Source organism: Neofelis nebulosa, chromosome 5, assembly GCF_028018385.1.
Source record: "Neofelis nebulosa isolate mNeoNeb1 chromosome 5, mNeoNeb1.pri, whole genome shotgun sequence".
NCBI classification, from domain to species: domain Eukaryota; kingdom Metazoa; phylum Chordata; class Mammalia; order Carnivora; family Felidae; genus Neofelis; species Neofelis nebulosa.
The window spans coordinates 33,979,897-34,004,969 of record NC_080786.1 but is presented as its reverse complement, the minus strand read 5'-3'; the positions used below and the strand labels follow the sequence as shown (position 1 = coordinate 34,004,969).

Here is a 25,073-nt window from a genome sequence, read left to right as displayed (position 1 = left end):
ACTGTGTAATAAAGACCACAGGTCTCAGGAGAGCATGTAGGAGAGAAAAGAAGAGTCCAGGGCTAAGCAAGGAGGGATACTGTCATGGAACACATAAGAAAAGAATGTTTCCAAGAGGAAATGGTCAGCTGTGTTGAAGGCTGCTGTACGTGAGGTGAGATTAGGAGAGAAAACTTTGGATTTGGCATCATGGAGGTCATTGGTAACCTTAAGCAGAGCAGTTTTAGTTGAGCGATGAAGTAAAGGCCAGATGAAGTAGAGTGAATTTTAGAGGTGAAGAAGGAGCTAGCGTGCATAGAAGATACTTTTACAAAGATGGCTATGAACAGGTATACCTTGGTGGATATGGGAAATCAAGAAAAACTTTGAAAAGATTAGAGATACTATGTGGATCTGGTATTGGAAAGATAAGGGAATTCCTGGTTGAAGCATTACTGCTTCATTCAACAAATATTTACTGAGCACATACTAAAGGCCAGGCATCGTCCAAGGTGATAGATACGAAAATGTACACAAGACTGACCTAGTTCTTGCCTTCATGGAGCTTATGAGGGACACATACACTTTATGTATCACTGTAATTCAGCTAAGTGCTCTGAAGGTAACAAAATATAACCCACATGGATAAGAGCCCACAAGATGTGTCAGTTGAGCTCAGATCTGAGGTTAGAAGGCACACCAGAGTGCGAAGAAAAGTGTTCCAGGCAGAGAAGAGCCAGCATGTGCAAACGTCCCAAGGTAGGAAGGAACATGCATGGCCTTTTTAAGGAACAGAAGGAGGTCAGTGTAATGAACAAAGCAAAGAGGGAAATGAGAGGAGCTGGGGATATGGATGAGTCAGATCATGCAGGACTTCACAGGCCATCACAAGGTGGGTATGGATGTTATTCAAGGCGTTAACAGGGAGCCACTAAGGGATTCTGGCCTCTATTCTCATAATAGAACAGAAGGTGAAGTCATCACTATGAGTGATGAGGGAGAGAAAAGGTGAGGTTTAAAGAACAAGAAGGTAAGAACCCATTTTGCATGAGAGGTGTCAGCTTGCTGGAGAATCACAGAGGGGTAGCAGACACTGCTGAGTACCCATGGTGGGCGTGGGGGAGGGTGGTTGTAAAATGTGAAATTAACATGAAACCAATCAGCCTGGTTCTATGCCTTTCTCTGCAGCTGTGGACTCTGACAGGCAGGCAAAGAGAAGACAGGTTCACCCACAGTTAGGGTTTTGTTAGGAGACACTGACAGAATGAAAAGACTGTCAGATTTTGGCAATGGGCAGTTTCTGCTGATGACAAGATCCACGGGATGGCTGTGGCAATAGGTGACCGACGTGTTTGGAAGTAGGTAGCAGATTGTGTTTGCAAGCAAACAGGTCAAAGAACAAGTGCCACGGGTGCTGGAGGCTTAAGAGCTCACACACATCAGACAGAAGCCTTGAGAGGTAAGACAGGGGTTTCGGGGCACTGAAGGAAATCCAAGAGCCCAAGTCCTCACTGAATAAGGAGGCAATCAGGAGACAACGAGGGTGGGGAGTGGGGTGATGGATGGGTGGTAATACTGCCAAACAGCACAAGCTTCAAGGCCTTCCAGTCTCTTTTTCTTCAGGATGAAAGAGAGCTCCTTAAATCTGTTACAGAGTAGTCTCTTCTTTTTTTTAATCTCTGCACCATTTGTTTTGCACTAACAATGCTACAGTCCCTGCCTTCTGATGAAGCTACCGTGGAGCAGTGAAAGGGACAAAGGCCTACCATGTAATACTTGATTTTCTGCAGGATGTCATCATTGGTCATAATGAGTTCTTTTGCTGTTGTCCCATCTGCTATGTTGGCTAGGATGCACAGTGTCTGGAAAAGAACAAAGGGCTGGTGATCAGGAAAGCTCTGCAGTCCCAGAGGCAAGCTCTCAAGAGCCCAGGCAATTTCCCACCTGAAGTACACAGACGCTCACAGGTCCCACTCTGATCTCTTCTCTCCTGACACCATCGCCAATGAAGTAACCACACCTAAGGAAAGTCTACCTTAGGCAAAAGAGAACCCAAATATCTCATTAGTTTCTTTTGGGGCATAAGCCATCACTGGGCAAAGGCAGCCATGTCTTATAGTTCATGCTCTCATATAAAACTGTTATCATTTTCTTGAAAATTTCATTCCTGAAACAAACTCTTATTGCTAACCCAATGAGGTTTCTTCAAAAAAGTGGTCTCTTTGGTGGCAGTGTCACAGGTGTTGCAACCTCCCTCCTGCCCGCCCACTCCAAGTGCTACCTGCTCCCAAGCTCATGACCTTCTGGGTGAGGGCCTGGATCCTGTCCACTAGACACGTGCATTTAGGACCTCTTGACTTTTAAAAACCTGGCTAGAGGAACAGAAAGGTAAGGAAAATGTGTGAAGGAGCTTAGTCCAGGTTGGCCTAACGAGACTGGAGGGAGCCTGTGCCAGCTGGCAGGTCCCTGAAGATAATCACCACAATGGCAGTGGAGGAAGGGACTTTCTGTCAGCTGCTGGGAGTCTCACAGCCAGACCAGCAGGAGGCAAGGGTTAGGCAAAGGTGACAGAACTGTGGAAAGGATACTGAGCCAGTCAGTGTCAGTATCTGCAATTCAACAAACACTTACTGAGCACCTACAATGTGCGTGCACTCTGCAGGGCATCAGGTAAGACAGGAATAACACACACTACCTGACTTTGAAGCCATCACACAATTACATCTCACTGTGATGTGACAGAGGAAAAATGGAACCGAGAAAGCATGACATGTGCTTGCTTGATACTTCAACAGTCAGGGAAGGCTTCATGGAGGAAGTGACACTGAATCCTGGAGCACAGTGAAGAACCACTCAAACAAAGCGATGAGAAGTGCAAATAGGGTCTAAATTCAAATACTTTTCTCCAACTCTAACCTTTCTTCTGGCAGACTTAAGCTAATTAAGCTTGAAGATTACAGCTAATTGAGGAGACTGTTTTCTTACTATGGCCTAAAGCCTCAGCTATAAAGAGTGTGTGATCTTATTCTTCTTAGATTAGGGAGTGAGTCCTGAGGTTTGAAAAAAAAAAAAAAAAAAAAAAAGGAAAAAAAAGTTTGCCTCTGGGATACAAGACACATAGAAAATGCAATTTGTAATTCAAGGCTTGAGCAGGCACTGAGGTCTATTCCAGGGCACGAAAGCCATGACTGAGAGAATGTTGATATGCTCCAGAACTAAGTGAGAGATGCTCTGAGGAGGATGTCAGATTTCAAAGTGAGCTGGAACATGTGAGCCTGTCAACAATCTTGGCAGGCACAATACCCTTGAATTTCTTAGGACTGAGGGGACGGGAAGGGGATAAATAGGTTTGGATTCTTAACCATGGATCACAATTTAAAAGGCTTCATGACCTAGGTATTCCCAGGAAGAGGAGGGAATGACAAACACCTATAGCCTTATCTAGGCAAGAACTACCTACCCCTCTCTTACCCACTAAGACAAATATAAGGGGGATTTCACGAAATATTTCTCAGAATAGACTAGTTCAGCAAGATAGGCAAGTGATTCCCCTTCTTGGAGTGCACGAATACACCCATGCATGCTCAGGCTTGGACAGCATGGCAGAGTGAGCTACAGGTCTGTTTTGAAGCCCACACAACCCCCACTGTAACAGTCTTAAAAGGATCAATTAGTTCTTGGGCCCAACAATTTAACCTGGAAGCTAGGGAGCAGAGAGGAAAGCTACACAGATGTCCATGTGCACACGGCACACACACACACTCGTGTGAACAACGGGAGATTAATGATATGGAGCGGGGACTGGCAAATTACAGCCTGCCGGCCAAATCCAACCCACTCCCTGTTTGGCCAACAGAATGTTCTTGGAAAATAACCATGTCTACTTGCTTACACATTGTCTATAGCTGCTTTCAGGTTAGAACAGCACAGCTGACTGGATGACCTGCAAAACTTAAGATATCTACCCTGACCTTTGTAGAAAAAGTTTGCCAAAAAAAAAAAAAAAAAAAAAAAAAAAAAAAAAAAAAAAAAAAAAAGTTTGCCAACCCCTGAAATAGAGAAAATAGAGAGGAAAAAAATCAATGAAATCAAAAGCTTCTTCTTTGAAAAGATCAATTAAGTTGATAAACCTCTAGCCAGACTGAACAGCAACAAAGGAATCACCAAATAAAAGAACAAAAGGGGAGATAAAATGCAAAGAATACTACAGACGTTAAGGATATTATGAAATACTTTATGTTAATAAATTTGAAAAAGATGAAACGGACAAATTCTTGAAGGATGCAAAATACCAAAGCTCACTCAAGAAGAAATAGGTAACATGAATATTCCTCCTTCTGTAAAAGAAATAGAATTTAGCTAAACACGTTTCCACAAAAGAAATACCATGTTCCAGATGGCTTCACTGGTATATTCCACCAAAATTTAAGAAAGAAAGAATACTAATTCGTCACAAATTCCTTACAAAAACTGAGGAGGGAATGCCTTCACCTCATTCCCTGAGGCAAGCATTCCCCCAATAATCAAATATCAAGATTAACATCAGATAAAGACATCACAAGCTATACAGCATTATCTCTCGTGAATATAGATGTGAAGCATTTCTTACCAAATTTCAGTAAATTGAATCCAACAAAATATGTCAAGAATAAGACATAATGACATTTTAATATGGTATACCTCTCCATTTATTTAGGTATTTAATTTTTTTCATTATCAGTGTTTTCAAGTTTTCAGCATAGAGATCCTGCACATATTTGGTGAGATTTATACATAAGTATATCATGGTTTCTGAGCTACTATAAATGGTACTGTTTTTAGAATTTCAAATTCTACTTGTTCACACCACTATACTAAAAATACAATAGCTTTTTGTAATCATCAAGGCAGTATGGTACTGGTACAAGAACAGACACTCAGATCAATGTAACAGAATAGAGAACCCAGAAATGGACCCACAAATATATGGGCAACTAATCTCTGACAAAGCAGGAAAGACTATCGAATGGAATAAAGACAGTCTCTTCAGCAAGTGGTGCTGGGAAAACTGGACAGCGACATGCAGGAGAATGAACCTGGACCACTTCCTTACACCATACACAAAAATAAACTCAAAGTGGATGAAAGACCTCAATGTAAGACAGGAAGCCATCAAAATCCTCCAGGAGAAAGCAGGCAAAAACCTCTTTCATCTTGCCCGCAGCAATTTCTTACTCAACACTTCTCTGGAGGCAAGGGAAACAAAAGCAAAAATGAACTACTGGGACCTCATCAAAATAAAAAGCTTCTGCACAGCGAAGCAAACAATCAGCAAAACTAAAAGGCAGCCAACTGAATGGGAGAAGATATTCGCAAATGACATATCAGATAAAGGGTTAGTATCCAAAATCTACAAAGAACTTATCAAACTCAACACCCAAAAAACAAATAATCCAGTGAAGATATGGGCAAAAGACATGAATAGACACTTCTCCAAAGAAGACATCCAGATGGCCAACAGACACATGAAAAAATGCTCCACATCACTCATCATCAGGGAAATACAAATCAAAACCACAATGAGATACCACCTCACACCTGTCAGAATGGCTAACATTAACAACTCAGGCAACAAAAGATGTTGGCGAGGATGCAGAGAAAGAGGACCTCTTTTGCATTGTTGATAGGAATGCAAGCTGGTGCAGCCACTCTGGAAAACAGTAGGGAGGTTTCTCAAAAAACTAAAAATAGAACTACACATGTACCCCCATGCTTATAGCAGCACTATCAACAATAGTCAAATTATGCAAAGAGCCCAAATGTCCATCGATGGATGAATGGATAAAGAAGATGTGGTATGTGTACACACACACACACACACACACACACACACACACACACACACACACAGGAGTATTACTCGGCAATCAAAAAGAATGAAATTTTGCCATTTGCAACTACGTGGATAGAACTGGAGGGTATTATGCTAAGCAAAATTAGAGAAAGACAAATATCATATGACTTTACTCATATGAGGACTTTAAGAGACAAAACAGATGAACATAAGGGAAGGTAAACAAAAACAATATAAAAACAGGGAGGGGGACAAAACAAAAGAGACTCATAAATATGGAGAACAAACTGAGGGTTGTTGGAGGGGTTGTGGGAGGGGGGATGGGCTAAATGGGTAAGGGGCATTAAGGAATCTACTCCCCAAATCATTGTTTCACTATATGCTAACTAATTTGGATGTAAATTTTAAAAAGTAAAAAAATAAAATTAAAAAAAATACAATAGCTTTCTCTATCTCGTAGCCTTGGCTAATTCATTGATTAGTTCTAACTTTTTTTGATGAGTCCATGGCATTTTCTATCAAGGCATTCATGTTGTCTGGGAATAGTCATTTCTTCCTTTCCAATCTACATGCCTTTTATTTCTTTTTCTTGCCTTATTGCACTTGGTAGCAACTCCAGAGGCTGCTGAATAAGACTGGGAAGAATGGACATACTTGTCTTGCTCCCAATAGAAGGACAGTGATAGATATGCTCACTATCTTGATTGTGGTGACCACTTCATGGTATATACCTATGTCAACATATCACAGTATACACTTCAAACATATGTAGCTTATTATATGTCAATATACCTCAAGAAAGAAAAAGACATTATCAGATAATGTCGGAGAAGAATTAAACTTCCAGCTAACAACCAGACAGTTTAAGCCTCCCATCATCACCTACCCACTCCCAGACCATCACCAAGATATATATGAAGAGTATAATTTGAGTCCCGACAGAACACATTACTGTTATTGGTCTTTTTTGTTGTTGTTGTTGGCCCTCATCCAAATCTTGCCTCAACTTTTTGCCTTGCTACACTTTTCAAGTTAAAGGAATTCTATCTAGGTGAGGCGTTTTTATAGACAAAATGGACACCTATGCTCTTCAGGTAAATATTTTGAACAATGCATCTTCTTCATTGTTGTGTTCAATAGGTCACATACAACCTAATTTCAGTGATGCCTATGAGATTAGTTTTTCTGTGTTAAATTTTTATCAATAAACATAGTTGTTTATTATTGAATTTTAAGAGAAATCAGCTACCATGTCCATCTTAAAATCACTTTGTCAAATATTTTTGCCTTTTTTGCTCACAAATTCAATCACAGCCCCCACATTCTACCACTCTTACTTCCTGGACTGTTCTGAAGCCTGAGGAATTACTCTCACTCAGGAACACAGAGAATGTGGAGCATTGGCCCTGCACTTAGACTCTAGGTTCAACTCTCCACTGATGACCTTGGGCAGGTTTCCTGCACGCATGAAAGTGTACAGCTCAATGAATTTTGAAAGTGAACACACCATGTAGCCAACATCTATGTCAGAGAGTTGAACATTACCATTGCCTCAGATCTTGTATTAGAAATTTAAGTTTGTAGGTGACCTTTCTTTTTATGACAAAACATATACTATGTTAAAGATCCTATAATAAATCCCAGGAAATACAGAAAAGTAATTCCCAAACTGTCCCCTGATGAATGCAGGGTCTCTGTATTTTTATGCCTACCCTAAACCTGCCGTACTGAAACAAAACAGAAAGTAGAAGTATGGGATAGGAATAAAGAACAGGGATGTATTAGAGTTAAAAAAATGAAAAACGACTCCACCATAAGGGATTATTTTATCAGGGTGTTACAGGAGTTTCAGTTCAGTGCATGGTGGATATAGAAAGCTGGAAATGATGAGTCCTGGAGAGTGGATTCACTCTGGGATGATCAAAAGTGATATCCCTATATATACAGGGACAGTGTGCACAGTGCATGACACAGAGGGTGAAACTACAGACTCTGGTAATGTTATCTTCTATTCTGGGAGGAGGAATTCTTGAAGACAGTTTCAGGGGTGATGGAGGATCTTTCTTCTCAAATCTTTCTGGTCTCTACAGCACCTCTGATCTCAGCAATCTATCTTTCGCAGATCTGAATATTCAGGAGACTCCTAATGAGGATCCTTCTTGATATTCACACGTGGAAGATTTTCCTCAGGGGAAAATAAAAGGGGGTGGGGGGACACATACCTGCTCTTTGACCTCAATGTTATGCTCTCCTTCCAGAATAAGGGTGACGGCTTGCATAATTTGCTTCCCATGTGTACTCATTATTTTATCTATATGCTGCAAAATAATGGAAAACCTGTAATTATTATCTGGGGAACAGAGAAAAACACCATAGAAAAGAACAGAAAGCTTCTCAAAGTTAAACAATATAATACATAACTGCTTGAAAGAGAACTGCATATAGAACTAGATACCAATGGATAGTGTTTATCATAGTATAAAACTGCATTTTGCCTTCTCTCTCTCCCCCTCTCTCTCTATATGTGTACACATATACATATAGAGATATACATTATGTACACACACATACATATATATTTTACATTTTTCTGGATGACTTGAAGATAAAGAGAACACAGACTTGGCCTGATAGAATACAGGACTGCAATCACTGGGGATCCTCAAGCCCAAAGATATTAAAGAAAAAGGAATTTTAAAAATGTATGGGGAAGGGGGAGAAGCCAGAGACATGGAAAATATGGCACAGATTTACTAACACCCTGGCGCACAAATGTGCGAATAAGGCTCAGAAAACAAGTGAGACACAAAGGAACCACCATGGTTCATCTACCTGAATGTCACTGACACTGTTGTTCATGGAACATTAGAGAACAAGGAGAGGGACCCCACGAGGCTCAGCCTCTCCTGCTTTGACATATACCCACTGTTCCCCATGCTGACATCTTCAGAGGTCAATCCAGTAAATGTTGGCAGGGTAAGGAGCTATCTATGGAATAGCACTGAGAAGGATTCTTTAAAGGGAAAGCAGCAGAGGCCCCAGAGGTAAGTGATTTAGGCAGATGAGAAAACCCACTCTGGCCAGCAAACCAAGTAAGAATAAAGTGACATATTAAGGCCGGCTCACATCTAGCATGGAGTAAGGAGAGGGAGACAGGACAGGCAGTGGAGGAGTGGAGGGTCAGGTGGCTATATGGTAAAGCAGCTCCCAGAACACCTATGCAAGTGATATTGATACTAACTTCAAACTTCTTTGGAAAGGGGCAGTATTTGAATCACTTCTGGGCAGATATCGATGGGAACAGTGAGGGTGGGCAACGTTTCGCACTGCATATGCAGGGGTAGTTCATCTGGAAACCTGGATGATTTTACTTACAGGCCGAGTAGAGAGGAGATTTCTAAGAAGTCCCAATGTCTTCATCAGCACATTCAAATCTGAATCTGATAATAACCGGAATAGCTGTTCAGTACTCAAGCTTCGTAAAATATCTGCTTTTATTTTTTGTTCAGCCTGAAATGCCATATTCTGAAAGGATTAAAGAAGTTTCAAGAATCATGCATAATTTGCTTTATTATATTTTAATAGTAACTCTGATAATTTTCAAAGTAAAAATAAAAGCTGCAGACATCCTTAAATTTAAGTCACATTATGTTTCTGAATCCTGTTAATCACTTATTAATTATATCAAGAGAAAGATAACTATAACTCCTATATATCCTCCTGTATAAGGAATATGACCACTTCCTGATATGGGCATTTGAGTGTCTTAAGATTTGTCAAATAAATACAAAATCTACTGTTAGTTTTAAAAAATTATTCAATTTACTTAGACTAAAAAAGGAAAAAAACCCAAACAAAAAACCAGTTCACCCATTTCTCCCACCACTGCCTCTGGCAACCACCAATCTATTATCTGTATCTATGAGCTTGATTAATTTTGTTTTTTTTTAATTTTTATTTTTTAAATTTATTTTTGAGAGAGAGTGCAAGTAGGGAAGGGGCAGAGAGAGGGGGACAGAGGATCTGAAGTGGGCTCTGCACTAACAGCAGAGAGAGCTTGATGTGAGGCTTAAATTCACGAACTGTGAGATCATGACCTGAGCCCAAGTCAGATTCTCAACTGACTGAGCCACCCAGGCACCCCTGAGCTTGGTTACTTTCGAGAAATCTTTCTGGTTATCAAATTGCCTTCTGTGCACTTCAATAACAAAATTACTGCTAATGACTGTACTGTGCCACCCATTTTGAGAATAACTAAAAAGGACTTCCATATTATGGGTTCAAGTTAGTAGTGGATTTTGTTAACTTTACCAGCACTGAAACACCTAGTATATTCACAGTACTATGCTAGGGTTGATATGGCTGGGCTATATTATATAGGAAGCTCTTCAAGGGGTAGGAGGTGAACCCAAATTACTAGCAACTCCAGATGGCTGGTGTCTATTTTGCTCCTTTTTCTCCTTCCTGCACAAATTATGGCTTACCCCAGCTTAACCTGAAGCTATAAAAACATCTGAAGAAAATAAAAACACAGCAAATTCCAAATAACTCGTAAATCAACTTCTGGCACAAAAATCTCTTGTAAACTACAGACTTATTATAATACGTGGTTACTGCCCTACAGGAACTTATTTTTAATTAAGGACCTAAGACATGCGAAAGATGAAGTTACCTAATGACACAAGGTGGCATGGCAGAGTAAAAAGAGTACTGGGCTGTGTCACAAAGACCCAAGCCAGGGGCGCCTAGGTGGCTCAATCAGTTAAGCAACTGACTTCAACTCAGGTCATGATTTCACGGTTCGTGAGTTGAGCCTTGCATCAGACTCTGTGCCGACAGCTCAGAGCCTGGAGCCTGCTTTGGAATCTGTGTCTCTCTCTCTCTGACCCTCCCCTGCTCACACTCTGTCTCTCCCAAAAAAAAAAAAAAAAAGGAAAGACTCAAGCCAAAAATGATTCCAGGATTTGATATTTGGTGGGCAGAGAAGAAAGCAGCAGCTGGTTATACGGTGACTAGGGAGAATAAGATAGTTAATATGGATGAGGAATGGGATAAGTTCAATTTTCAACAATAAATTGTACATGTCAGGGAGGCCACAAATGAAGTCTCACAGGCCATTTAAGTGATAGACCTGGGAAACAAGGGATAATTTTGTTTGGGTATATATATTTCAAAGTAACTTCTATTAGGGAGCGGTGAAACCATGAGAGTAGGTGAAGTCCCTGAAATTCAAGTGTAAAGGGAATTGGAACCTGGGTACTGAAACTGGGGAAACATTCCCTGAGAAGGTTAAAAAGGTGGCTGGGAAGAAAGTGAGGTTTAAAAAAAAAAAAAAAAAAAAAAAAAAAAAGCTAACTCCTGGGAAAGAGTCTCAAGAAAGAGAAGTGCTAACAGCTGATGCAAAGTTTAAGAGAAAAATACCCGAAACTATTGGATTCAGTGTTTGCTTAGAAGATGATTATTTCTATCACAAAGTTTGTCTGAAAAAACAGCAGATATACATGGAACAGGAAGAAGAATATGAGTCTGAAACAGGTTCAGAACCTTTTGTCATCACTTATTACTTGTGACAACCTGGATGATTCATTTACCCTTCAAGTCCCAGTTTCCCAATTATAAAGTGGATATAAACCAATATAACTCAAAACAAGAATTAGAGATAAAACACAGTGCTTAGTGTCTGATGCATAGTAACTAAATTGTAACTACTATAATTATATTTGAAGAAATCCGTGTAGGATTTTCATTTTCAATTTCAACAAATTTTATTTTAATAAATCTTAAGGAAAAATGGTTATTGACTTCATAGTTACAAAGTTTTATAATTTAGATTATCACAAATTATTTACTAGAAGTTGTTAAGAAATTATTCAGCACTTATGCATTGTTCTGTTACACTGGGCAAGTTACTTAATCACTCTGTGCTTGAGTTTACTTGTCTGTGAAGTATGAATACTCCTAGCTTATTTCAGAGTTGTTATAAAGAGCAAAGGAGACATGAAAGGGCTTTGTAAAGCAGGTAGCTTAAGGCAGGTATCAATATATTCATGCTAAGGAAAATTGGCTTTCTCCATGTTTGATGTCCAGTTTCAACATGTATCCACTTTCCTTAATAATAAAATGGGAGAACTGTGGCACCCAGTGGACGTGCAACTTGCTTATATTCAAATCTGAAAGTTGACTACTCAGTCTTCCAGGTCCTCGGTCATTAGAAAACTGGGCCAAAATAACCTTTTTTAAAAAGCAGATTGCAGACATTTCAAATTACACATTCTTTAGTTTTTACTTTGATAACAGCTCCATTCTCTTTGTAAATGATGACATATATAAAAGAACGAAACGTACCATTAAAGCCCAAATTCCATTCACTCGCAAAGCGGGATTTTCACTTTGGGTTAATCCACAAAGTAGTTCCACAGCTCCGGATTCTAAAATTGGCTATGATTGGAAAGGAAAAATGCACAGTTTTAAAGTCAGGTTTGCGACTGAATGTGTATATACCCTGGCACTCTGTCTTTGGTTTCTTTCCTACTCTCACCCAACTCCAAGCGACTTTCACAAGGATACAAAAATTACCTTGAGAAGGGTAAGAGAAGAACAGTTCTTCTCTTAATAATTCCAACACTAAAAATAGTCCCAGTCATTTCTCTTTTCTATGTAGTTCTGAAAGACTCCGGAGTTGTCTTAATTTCTGTACATTCCACACATGACCTTATGATTCCACTATCTAATTCCATATTCTCATGCTCACCGTCATTTGAGATGCTCACTCCCTGCCTGCTGCACACGTGTATCCCACGTGTTCTTTACCTGCTGGGACTATGACAACATGGTGGCTTAGACGGAACTTACATAACCAAACTCTTCTTTCCAGATTGTCAATGTTATTCCAAACATGCCGCAGAACCCATCTTTTAGAACTACTGTCAGGACTACCTATGAATGGTACAAACAAAACTGCCGCATACTTTTATAATCATACCACGTTTTACATCTAACATAGCATACTTTATTACTTCGGATCCTTGGCTAAAAACAGGTTTAATAATTTCTAAAAAAAAAAAAAATTCACACCTTAGAGGAAAGATCTGTCACCAAAGAATGCTTAAAAGGCTACCTTTCAAGTGGGTTCCAGAACTGTCTTAAGCAATCCAGACTTACACAGGGGAAAAAAAGGGCAGTGCTTTTCAAAAATTTTTGGAAAAGGGTACACATTCCTCCACTTGTACAAATTGGTTTTGTTCTTTTTGAAACCTTTTTTGAGTATGGTGGACACAAAATATTACATTGTTTCAGTTGTACAACAGTGATTCAACAAGTTTATATATACATCATGCTATGTGTACAGCCCATCACCATATAATGCTATTACAATACCTGTCACTCCTGAGACTCATTCCACAACTACAAGCCTGTGTCTCCCAATTCCCTTTCATCCATTTTGCCCGTCTCCCCACCTCCTGTTTTGTTTTTTATTTGGAAGTAACTTCAAACTCATAAAGCAGCAAGAATAGTATAAGGTACTTCCACTTATTCTTTTCCCAGATTCAACAATTTTTAACATTTTGCTGTATTTGCTGTATCATTATCTCTCTCCTTCTGTATGCCCATATCCACATTTACCTTTTTCCGAACAATTTGAAAGTAGAGCATATACCCCTCATACTTCAGTATGTACTTCCTAAGTACAAAGATGTTCTCTTAGATAACTACAGAGCAGTTACCAAATTCAGAGAAATTAACGTTAAAACAATACTTTTATCACATCTATAGTCCGTGTGTCAATTTTGTCAACTAGCCTAATAAATGCTTTTATAGCATTTCCTTCCCTTGCAGTTCAGGGTCGTTTATTTTTAATATTAAAAAAATGGGGGCACCTGAGAGGCTCAGTCGTTAAGTGTTAACTCTTGATTTTGGCTCAGGTCATGACCTCACGGTTCCTAAGTTCGTGCCCTGTTTCACAGTGATAGGGCAGAGCCTGAATGGGATTCCCTCGCTCCATCTTTCTCTGCCCCTCCCCCACTTGTGCACATGTGCATGCACGCTCCTTTTCTCAAAATAAATAAACTTAAAAATTTTCTTTAATTAAAAAAAAAAAAATCAATCACATTAATGATCCTATGCCTGAGCTCATCTACCTCACTTCTAACCAGACCCTGACTATATATTTGGAAGGTAGATCTGAGGCAACAGAAGAGCTGTTTGGGATGATAAATGGTATTGTACTGACTGCAATCAGATCATCATCATGCCAAGAACCCCAGGACCAGGGCAGAGAAAAACAGATGGAAACTATGGCATCCTGTCTAGACTTTCTCTTCCTTCAGAATAACTCCCAGTCTCTCCCCGTTTGTTCCAAGACTTCTGCTGGCTGAATAACTGTCTCTGAACCTCCACCTTGTTACTAAATGCCTTCCTAATTATAGTCAAAAGCCTACAGGTGTTGCAATGCCAAAAAGAAACTCAACAAAAATGGAACTACTAAATAAAGGGTAGTGGCTAACCCTTGGCTCGCAACTGGGCAGACCAGAGATATTTTCACATAATAAAACTAACTTTATAAGGCTCCTTCACTCCTTTATTAAAGCTTATTGTAGTTTTCCCTAGTCTAAAAACAATACATACACATGTAATTTGTAAAACGTATAAAAGGGAAAAATATTCCCACTTGCAATCCCTCCCCAAACAACTACCATTAACATTAAACATTAAAAAGATGATTTTCCAATGGCAGCAGTTATTTCCTTGAAACGATTTCCAATCCTGGTTTATAAAATTGAGTCTTCATTTATTCTTTAGTATATACAGTTTGAAAATAGTCTATTACTTTTGTAATTATTCCTTACATTTGCAGTTGTGGGCAGTTTAGGTTAACTCTAAGCTAAAATATCTTTTAAATAAGCTTCATATGCCAGACAGAAAAGGGAGAATAGGAAATTAAAACCGTATTTTGAAAAATGATTTAATTTGCATGCACACCCCTCATCAAACAATTCAGAAGTAGTTTTTAAACCCCAATCCTGCAATTTCAGTTAACTGCTGTGAAAATTATTTGACTAAGCTCTAGACTGGGCAAAGCCTAGGAAGAGAAATTGATACTAACCTCTTTGCTTGGAGAAAATTCAAGAAGAAGATTACATAGCATGGAAGATGCTACTACTAGGATTTCATCTGGTGCATTTTGTAAAACCTATGGAATTTAAAAAAGGGATGCTATTAATGGTTTGGAACAATGAAGGTGAGATCATAAGAACAAATGAGAACCAAACACAATTTATCTTGTAATGTGACTTTTCATATTGGAGAAAGAGTTAGGAAAGATCCACTTGACACCGTGTCAAGCCTTACCTGGTGCTCTAATTATGACTAAGACCCTTGCACCTATCTTGCAGGAGAAGCTACAGCCCCACTGCCAGGATGGCAGGCGCTGCACAGAAAGAGACAAACACAAGTCAGGGAGGGGGTGCTCTATAGGACAAGTGTGAACACCATAGGATGGCTTTGGGACAAGTTAGCTCCATTTACTCCATCACATCACACCACTTATGAAACCACAAAGTTGCCCTAGGGCCTGAAACGTTCTGATGTATGTTGTCTCTCGAAGGACCTGTTTGACCAAGAGCATGGATGAGTCAAGCTACTACACAGCTAGGGCAATGTGGGGACTGGTTTTCAGCACTGGAATCACAGCCCTGGTCCCAACCCTAATCCACTTACTAGATGTGCTAAAGTTTACTTAAATATGCTCAAGTTTACTTAATCTCTCTGAGTCTCTGAATTGAGGAAAACTGCACTTCCTTCGTAGGACTTTTGAAGATTAAATGTGATACGGTGAATGTTAAGGGAAGCAACATGAGAATAAAGAACACAGACTTCCTGAATGCAAACTTCAGTTCCAACACTAAATAAGTATACTAATTCCTTGGCTTTAAAGTGGGGATAATGGTATTGTTGTGAGAATTAACATGTGAAAAAATTTTAGAACAGTAACTGGCACACAGAAATGCAAGTTTTTAAAGTTAATTTATTGTCATAACTGTTATCATCCACATATAACAGGTATGAAGTAAACAAACTGCCATGGACTCTCACTCAACTCGGAAGACAGCAAAGCACAATGACAAGTGTTAGTCACCATTAGCTGTTATCAGAACCTGTGGTTTCTAGATTCTAAGAGAGAAGGCTTCAGAAACACCACCACTTATATGGAATATCCACTTCAACTAAATCCTCTGCATCAGTGATCAGATCAGGATTGGACTCGTGATCCCAAAAGGAATCTTACAAGATCTAGTTATACAAACTGGAAATGGATCATCGCAAAAAAAAAAAAATTCAGAGTTAAACATGTTATCTGCTTTCTTCAGCTAAATCAAGTCTGAAGTTCCCAAGAATAAGCAAGAATTACAAAATAGAAATAGTTCCTTTAAGATACCGCATTTTAACTCTCCTGTGCACCGTTACCTAGTTGATGAAGATCAAATCTCATATACTATGCATCCTGATCTCTGTGTTTGCCATAACCCCTCTGAGATTATCTATCTTCCCTTGCCATATCCATCCCTTCCTATATCCCTCAGGTACACGCCCTACCCATTCTTTAAGCTCGTCCCCATTCCACAAGCTCCCTTGAAGCCCTTCCAGTCAGAAGCTGTTCCATCTTCCTCTGAACACCTCCTGCCTTAGTTTCTGACCTTTCCTAGGACCCTTATTACGGCCCACTATTCAAATTCTTTGTGCAGCCATGCCAATCTCCTTTGCTATTAACAAGTTTAAGCTTCTTAAAAGACTAATCTATCTATGGTCTAATTTATCCTGGCCCCTATCAACTGAATGGCAGTGCACAAAAGGGGTGCTCAAAGAATGTGAATTAAGAAAAACAGGGGTGCCTGGGTGGCTCAGTTGGTTGAGTGTCCGACTTTGGCTCAGGTCATGATCTCAAGGCTTGAGAGTTTGAGCCCCGTGTCAGGCTCTGTGCTGACAGCTCAGAGCCTGGAGTCTGCTTCGGATTCTGTGTCTCCCTCCCTCTCTGGCCCTCCCTCGCTCATGCTCTGTCTCTGTTTCTCTCTCTCTCTCTCTCTCTCTCTCTCTCTCTCTCTCTCTCAAGAATAAATAAAACATTTTAAAAATTTTTAAAAAAAAGAAAACAATCATTTTGCAAAAATTATACTACTTGGAATCATTGGTAGAAATAAGTGAGTGCCTACCAAGGCTTTAAAAAGTTGCTTTAATAATTGACTTTAAAAATACTATTCGTTATATAGAGATTAATGCACTTTTATCGAGTTTTATTTTCAAATGAGGTAACAATGATAAAAAGAGGATAGATTCTATGAAAATTTTAAAAGCATTACTCAATGTAGAGTAAGATATAACACTGAAATTCAGAAGCAGACATCTAACACTGACCAAACAGAATTTCACCAAAATAAGGACAAAAAATGACAACAAATAAAATTTTTAATTAAAATCAAATGCCTATTGTTCTATAGTTTGCTAACCAATAGTTGAAAACATAGCAAAGCAAAAGGGGAAAAAAATCAATAGCCATGCAAACAGCCTTTGAACAGAAACCTAAAAGTATCGGAAATAAATCAATGATTTACTTCCAAGCTTTTAGTATTACATTTTGTGCAACAAAGTAGTAGTTTGATACACTCACATGTACCCAAGTGAATGAAATCCTTCTACATGGCTCACCAAACCTTTGCCCAGGTAGAACTAGCTAGAAACAGCATGTTGTTCCATTTCTGATTCATATGAGCTGAGCAATTAGAGAAAATGGCTCCAGAGGAAATATTTGGGAATTATTTTGGGAAACAGGAGAGCATTAAAAAAAAAAAAAAAGAATCTTGAATGGACAGAATCAATGAATCCAGATTATGCTACTATGAAAAAGGTGCCATCTAAAAACAAGAGTGCCGATCGCAAAACAGCCTTCCTGAAGAGAGCACTGGTCCAACTCTTTCACCTGGTGCTAATACCCCACCCCTCTACCACAGTATGAAGACATCCTTATGCTTCCTACCTACATGGACCATACACAGTGTTTCTGCTCATGCTGTTCCCCCCTCTGGAAAATCCTCCCGCCTTCCTTTTTTCCTCTCAAAGCCCCACTTCGTATTTTTCCTGCCTGAAGCCTCCCCTATTTCTACCACAATGATGTCTCTACTGTAACCTGAAGCTTTAAGATGAGAGCAAGTGGTCTGTAGTGTGCCCAGAGATTTTCATAGTAGGTACTGAAAAACAAAAACCAAAAACTTAAATAAAAAAAATTCTGTCAAGAGACCAAGTTGACCTATGGTTCTGTAATATATTGGGGGGGGGGGGGTGGACATCAGCAGCCACCTGATGCCTAGTTGAAGTCTTGATTCAGACTTATTTGGCCTGAACGACTTTTTTGTTTTTGGCCCTCAAGGAAAGCTGTAAAACCAAAGAAGTGATATTGGTGTAGAGAAGCAGAAGATAACACTGTGGTAAAAAAAATATCCAGGGATTCCCAAAAGACTAGGAACAAGTTATATCTCTAAATGGCTGATTTCTTTCCTTCTTATAATTAAAAATTACAAGGACTTTGGCTCAAGTCTAAAGTGTAATAATACCAAACATACAAGGAGATAAGATGAAAAACTAAACTTTTGTTTAAGAAAAGATAACTAGGCACCTGTTTCCCTGTCACACTTGAGATGCTGACCCTGGAAACAGGTTCAGCAGACCTTGAGATGCTTACAACATCAGATTTGAGGAGATAAATATTCAAAATGCTTTAAACAAATATCAGCCCTGCTCCTAGACCGGGAGGGCGGTCAGCTACCTCAACTCACAAAAGACTGTGGGAATGGGTGCTGCTTGCTGCTTGCTTCTTACCTTCATTAAAGGTTTCCACACAGCATGATCCTGGAAACTGGTACGAAGCTGCTGCACAGATCTAGATAAACTGTGCAAACATCTACAAAGAACAATCAAAATTAGCTTCAAAAGAAGCTCAAACTTTTACTTTTCAAACACACTGCTTGGCATTTCACTAATTACTGATATGCACTTCAAGTATATCTATAGACATTGTTAATTCAACTACTTCAGGGCTTCACGGGCTTTTCAAGCTAGCTTCTCTGTTAAACGATGCTACACACTGTATGAGTTCACCTGAGAATACTTTTGAGTAACATTTGGATTCTGCGCTTACTCAGTGAAGGTCCGGAAAGGAAACAGGTTAAACACACGGCAAAGGGTTTTTATTCAGACCATTTAAAGCTCATACCTGACGGCAGCTAACCGCACCTTGACACTAGACTCAGACAAGCCAGTCACAATTCGGTCCATCATATTTTCAGTCTCAATGATCTGGAGAAAAAGGTTAATGCTGCATAAATAACAACAGGAAGACGACAAATTTCACTGCTTGTAAATGCAAGTATGTTAATATCCATTAGACGTTTAATGTTGTTTTTAGCAAGAGTTTTGACCCCTGGAACGATCATTTGGTGGTGGGGGCAGGCAGCTAGCTCATCAGAAAGGTAGTACTACCCACTAAGGACCTGCCAGAATGATAGGCATTAAGGGGGCAGGTTTTTTGTTTATTTTTTACAAACACTGAAAACAGTAGCTACATGGCATAAATATTGCAGAGGTGTTGCGTAAATAGTATTGAGAAAAAGTAAAAGATATAACTGAATTATCATTGGGCAGGTTCCTGCCAGAGTGAGATTCTAGAAAAATCGTAGTCCACACTCAGCCCTTTATGAAATCTGCAAGTTTCTGACAGAGCCAACCTGTGACTACTTTCTTACCAAACAAATGGAAACTAAATATTTAGAAAAGTAACCCCTGCCATCTTTTTACTGTAACTCTATGTCCTGTTACTGCAGTCAGAAAGCTTTTTTTGTTTTTTAATTTAAAAACAAGATAGCTTACAATCTTCCTTCATTTAAGCAATGTATACATACAAAATAAATACTGTGTGGAAGAAATTAAACTTAACTTGTGTGGTCCTATGGACAAACCATATATTAGAAACAATACTAACACAATCCCAACAAAAATGTTAACAAAAAACCCTAATATTCGTTAAGTACATCTATGTGCTAGGCATTGTGCTAATAAGCTTATTACATTATCTGATTTAACCCTTTTTCAGGAATTGTTATGATTATTCTCATCAGCATATTGGGAAACTGAGGATTCTAGATGATATAGAGTTTGCCTGGGATTACAAAACTGAGAGGAACCCAGGCATCTGACTCCAGAGTCCTGATGCTTAGCCATGCTTGTGATATGGCTGTGGCTACAGAAGTGTGCCTGTGTTCACAAGGTTGTCCCCAACATGAGTGAAACATTAATGGAGTCCTTACTCCCACCTAGGAGAACACCTGTCTGGGAGAACACTTGGAAAGATCAACCTGGGGAGCTTAAAAAACAAAAACAAAAAACCTCAGGCCAATTAAATCAGATTCTGTGGAGTAGGGCTCAGGCACCTGTTGGCAGAGTCCAGTGCGTAGCCAAGGCTAAGGATCACTGAGCTAGACCAAAATGACAGGAGTTAGAAGGCTGACCTCAGAACAGGAGCGGGTGGGAAATCTCCAGATGTTCAAGCCAAATGGGAAGAGAAAACAGTGTTGAAATTAACAGTGGTGGGGAGAAAAATACCAACTACTAAGAACATGGAACCATACTTTAGCTATGGAAGAGGAATAATTTTTTATGTATCAATTTGCAGGTTTCAAAGTGACAGAAGAAAACGTACATATTGATCTACTCCTCTCCCCAGACCAAATATAATCTCACCCTTACTTGTATGCACATCACCCTGTCCTGTTCCTTCTAGGCCCTCAGCTTCTATCTACTTTTGATCCTCACAGACCTTGCTCCCTGACCTGTATGCCCTGCTCAGATACACCACTTAGTAGGCAGATTCCCCGTTTCCCTATCCTTCCACCACTCATTCCTGCTTCATATCCCAGACCACTGATACTACAATGGAAGTCACCAAACCTGGCAGCCTGGTCTCAGTGTATGCTATCCCACCTCAGCAGGACCTTCATTCCTGGGTCCATCAGTGCTGCACTGACCGGCAAGAGATTCCAATATCCCCTAGGATGGTTGCTTCCTATTTCAAATTCTTCCCACCTCCTCATGCCCTAACTCCCTCTGTGCCCACCTCATTTTTGCAGGGACCTTGCTTTCTTCCTGGGACACAACTTCCTACTTCTCACCAATATGTCTCCAATAGTTCTCTTCACTCTTTGTTGAAGTGGGGTACTTCAAGCTCAAAGCCCTTCCACCCTGATCCAGCAACTACTTTCCACACCTCTTTCCTGCATCTTTATTCTGCCCCACCCCACTGGATCCTTCTCGGGCTATCCCACTGCCCATTTCCACCTCGACTTAAAAAAGACACAAGTGCCCAAACTTTAACCTCTTTAAGCTACAGTCCTCTCACCACTTCCCTCCCTGAAATGGTCGCATGTCCCAAGGCTCTGCCCATCTCTCATCCTACGTATATGACAAGGCTGTGACTTCAAAATCAGCTTGATATTCCCTCATCTAAGATTCTTTATTCCAAGAATAAAGTGGTGGTGCCAAGGGGTGGGAGCATATGATTACTCTCCAAGAGCTGATTATTTTGAAGATGGTACTTTGGAGATGGAGAACAGTTATTAGACTGGCTGCAGGTGCTTAGGAAACCTGATTAGGGGCAAGACTTGAAAGAAGCTTCTAGAGGCACCGGGGTGGCTCAGTCAGCTGGGCATCCGACTTCGGCTCAGGTCATGATCTCATGGTTCATGAGTTTGAGCCTCATGTCAGGCTCTCTGCTGACAGGTCAGAGCCTCGAGCCTACTTCAGACTCTGTCTCCTTCTCTCTGCCCCTTCCCCACTCACACTCTCTCTCAAAAATAAACATGAAAAAAATTAAAAAAAAAAAAAAAAAAGAGGCTCTAGATAATGTTTACTGGCCACATCCAGCCAAAATGTAAATCTGCCAAGGGACAAGTATAGCAATCATTAGGCATATAGATTTGCTCTATAATCTTGATCAACTCACTTGACCTCCCTGGGCCTTCAGTAAAATCAGGGAAGAGAGCAATGATTATTTGACTTCCCCCCCAAAAAATCACGTTAGATGGGGCAAAATTATCACATTGTTCAGAAGTGACATGGGAAACAAGGTACGGTAGAAAAGACAAGATAGTACAGGTCTAGTTAGACAGGAGGTCAAAATCAGGGAGCGGGCAATTAAGAGCAAACAGGGCACAGCTCCTATTTACATGCCCACATTTACTTATTCAGTAAATACCTGAATGCTAGACATGGTTTTAAAACTTGAAGACAAAATGGTGAGGGAGAGAAAGCCCTTGTTCCCACCAAACTTACAATGTAGGATAAGCAAGTGCAATGAACTATTTAATGAGTGCTATGACACTCTATGGAACCTATGGAAACTATGTTAGCAAAAAGCACTTTAGGGATGACAGGGGCCATACGGTTTAAGGCAGACAGAGTGAATTAAGCATCTACAAATGGTGAGAGGAAAAACATCCATTCTCAGACTAGGATGTTTTACTACTGGCTGGGAAATGGCCATCAATGACCTTACCCGAGAATATTGAGGCTTAGGCCAGCAGACAGTGGAGAACTATGTTAGCAAGGCAGTCATTATAACCATCAGAGCAGAGCCTCATGCTTTAAGTTTCCTGGGGGTGTGGTGAACGGTATTTTGGAGATGGAGAATAGCTATATTCTGGCTGCTAAACCTTTCCCCTGTGTTAGGATATAAAAGAGTAGGACTATTTGGAGGTATCTTCTCTTTTATGTACAAGATGACCCTTCTTAGGTTACAGTCTATCCAAATGTCTACAGTAGGAGGCCTGGATTTGTAACCAAACTTGTTGTGGAGAGACTTTAGTAACCCTGCTAAAGTTCTCGAAAGCCCACTACTTGAATGCCTGGTCTACTTTCTCCATCAAGGTATCAGTCTAGGAGCAAAATAATGCAAACTCAGAATGTGAACCTAGGATTCTGATCCACAAAGGTATTCTAAGAGCCTATGTGAATGAGCGACATGATCTAACTATGGTTTTGTATTCTTGAGGGTACTGAGGTCATCTGTGCAGGGATAAAAGGAGCATGATAGTGAATATACTGACCAAAATAAAGATAAAAATGTGATTATAAGGCAGAGAAAGGTTTGGAATCAAATTCAGAGACAAAATTTTCAGGTCACCTGGGAAGGAGTTGGCATTGGCTGTTGCCATAGCACTCTGACCCCCATGAAGGTCTAATAGAATATCAGATAACTTTTTCAGACCTGGGGTTAGAAAGCCAAGCACAATAAAACATGTTCTCCATGGTGCCTTTCAACAACTTCGGTACTGTGCTACAAAGCCTTGATAATGATGGAGAGCCAAGTCCCAGCCCCTGCAAAGGATTGGAGGTCTTTCCAGCCTATAAGAGCAATGCCAAGTAAAGCTTGAAATTGTTCTGCCTCATGATTCTTGCTGGAGATTCCCCAGCCATAGTTCAGCAAATATGCCCTATGGCACAGCTTGTGAATTTGCTTAAAAAAAAAAAAAAAAAAAAAAAAATGGGAAGGAAAGGAGGGAGAAGTGCCTCTGTTACACAGACACTGTGCCTGACCAGGAATATAAGTCGTGGATGAACCTTCAGAGTGGAAGTGCCATTTCTCTTTCTTTGCTCTTCTCAGGGGCCTGGGTTATAAATTTAACTACAGAATAACTACAGAATTAACTCATAAAAGAATGCTGCATTCTAAATTGATCAAGTTTTAGGTCAATGGACCAGGTGCTATGCATTTCTCTGCTGGTGTCTTTAGTCTTCATGACTACATGCTTTTGCTAAGCTTTTTTTTCTCTGTCATTGTGGCTCTTGCAGGGGTAGATGAGGATCTGACACTTCTGTTATTGGGACAGGAGAACCCTATGGCCTGTGGGAGTAAAGGGCAGTCAGCCTAGAAGGTGCATGGGGGAAATGCAGAACCCAGATAATCCTAAGGTTCCTGGAACACAAGGGAATGTTAATAAGATGAAAATGGCCTTGGCTTATAAGGAAATTCCCTAGTCTTCAATGAGCTCTAGTGAACTCACATTTTAGTTGTGGCCAAGTCATATACCATCTTTTCCTCAGAGCATATGAAGAACTGGAAGAGTCAGAATTAAAAACAAGACCCAACAATTCTTCCAGCATGACCCTGGATGAAGCATTTTCCAGTACTAGCAACTTCAGATTGGACTTTGAACTGTGATCGAAACAGGTCAAGCAGAGGATGCGAAAACCAGGCAGATTCTTAGTGGTGTCAAGAAACTTCTTAGACAGCTCAAAGTGGGTGGGTATGGAGTTAAGGGAGTTGGATGGTGAAGTGGGAATTTTCTTAACATCAATTATTTATGCTAATGTGCACAATGGCCAGGTAAATACAATTCAATTCCAGGTAGGCTAAATTCCAGAAAGTTTTAACAGAGGATGACAAGAGAGAACTGGTCAGAAACAGTGAAGACTTGGAATCAAACTCTGTAAGTCAGAAGAAGCAGTTCTAAGATCTAAGCAGTATGTTATTAAATCCAGAAAGTCTAGTTAAAGCAGCAGGGACTAGCAGCCAAGCAGGATGCAGCACATGGAGGTCAGGAAGAAAGAGTAGGTCTGACAAGGAAAAAGGATCTACAATAGACACTGAACCTATTAGGTGTGGATGGCGACTCTTTCGTCTAATAAGCGTTGATGTAGAGGAGTCCCAGGGGCCACTATTTATGGTCTAGCCCCTCCTAAAACTTATTTTTCTAATGTCAGTGAAATCAAGAGACTCATTTTAGAAACAGGGTATAGGCTGGAAGGATGGAGAGGGGCCATGAGATGACAAGATAGACCCTAAAGTGAGAGAAGCCTGTACAACCAGCTCATTTGGTGGACTGAGTAGAATCAACAGGGGTCTGGAGAGGGATCCATTCCTAAAAATGGAAAACCAAACTTTCCCTAGGTTTTAGGAAGTGACCATCCTGATTTTGCCACAGAATACTTAACCAAAAGACATGCCATGCATATCATGGAAATGCACTTAATATTTCTAATTCTTGAGTACATCCTTCACCAATTCCTTTATTAAAACAAAAGAGCAAAACACACACATACCCCAACAGCACATGGCCTCCCATGAAACAAACAAGGGGCAGCTGCAACTCCTGCTCCTGAACAGGTTCAGCTGGGAAACCAATTCTCTGACTACACTCTTCTCAATGCCATTGAAAGTAGC

The 25,073-nt window shown here is 40.1% G+C and overlaps 1 protein-coding gene across 4 annotated transcripts in view; it reads right to left on the bottom strand.

Moving 5' to 3' along the window:
• ARMC8 (armadillo repeat containing 8) overlaps positions 1–25,073 on the bottom strand; it is a 108,020-nt gene that overhangs the window by 10,940 nt on the left and 72,007 nt on the right. For 3 of the 4 annotated variants that reach the window (XM_058729995.1, XM_058729997.1, XM_058729994.1), the window contains 8 exons: positions 19,074–19,156; positions 18,680–18,761; positions 14,916–15,002; positions 12,158–12,250; positions 9,188–9,337; positions 8,035–8,130; positions 1,924–2,010; positions 1,746–1,841 (listed from right to left, as the gene is read on the bottom strand). In XM_058729995.1, the coding sequence (XP_058585978.1) occupies positions 1,746–1,841; positions 1,924–2,010; positions 8,035–8,130; positions 9,188–9,337; positions 12,158–12,250; positions 14,916–15,002; positions 18,680–18,761; positions 19,074–19,156 (774 nt within the window). The remainder of the gene's footprint in view (positions 1–1,745; positions 1,842–1,923; positions 2,011–8,034; positions 8,131–9,187; positions 9,338–12,157; positions 12,251–14,915; positions 15,003–18,679; positions 18,762–19,073; positions 19,157–25,073) is intronic. The other variant, XM_058729996.1, reaches the window with a different exon arrangement.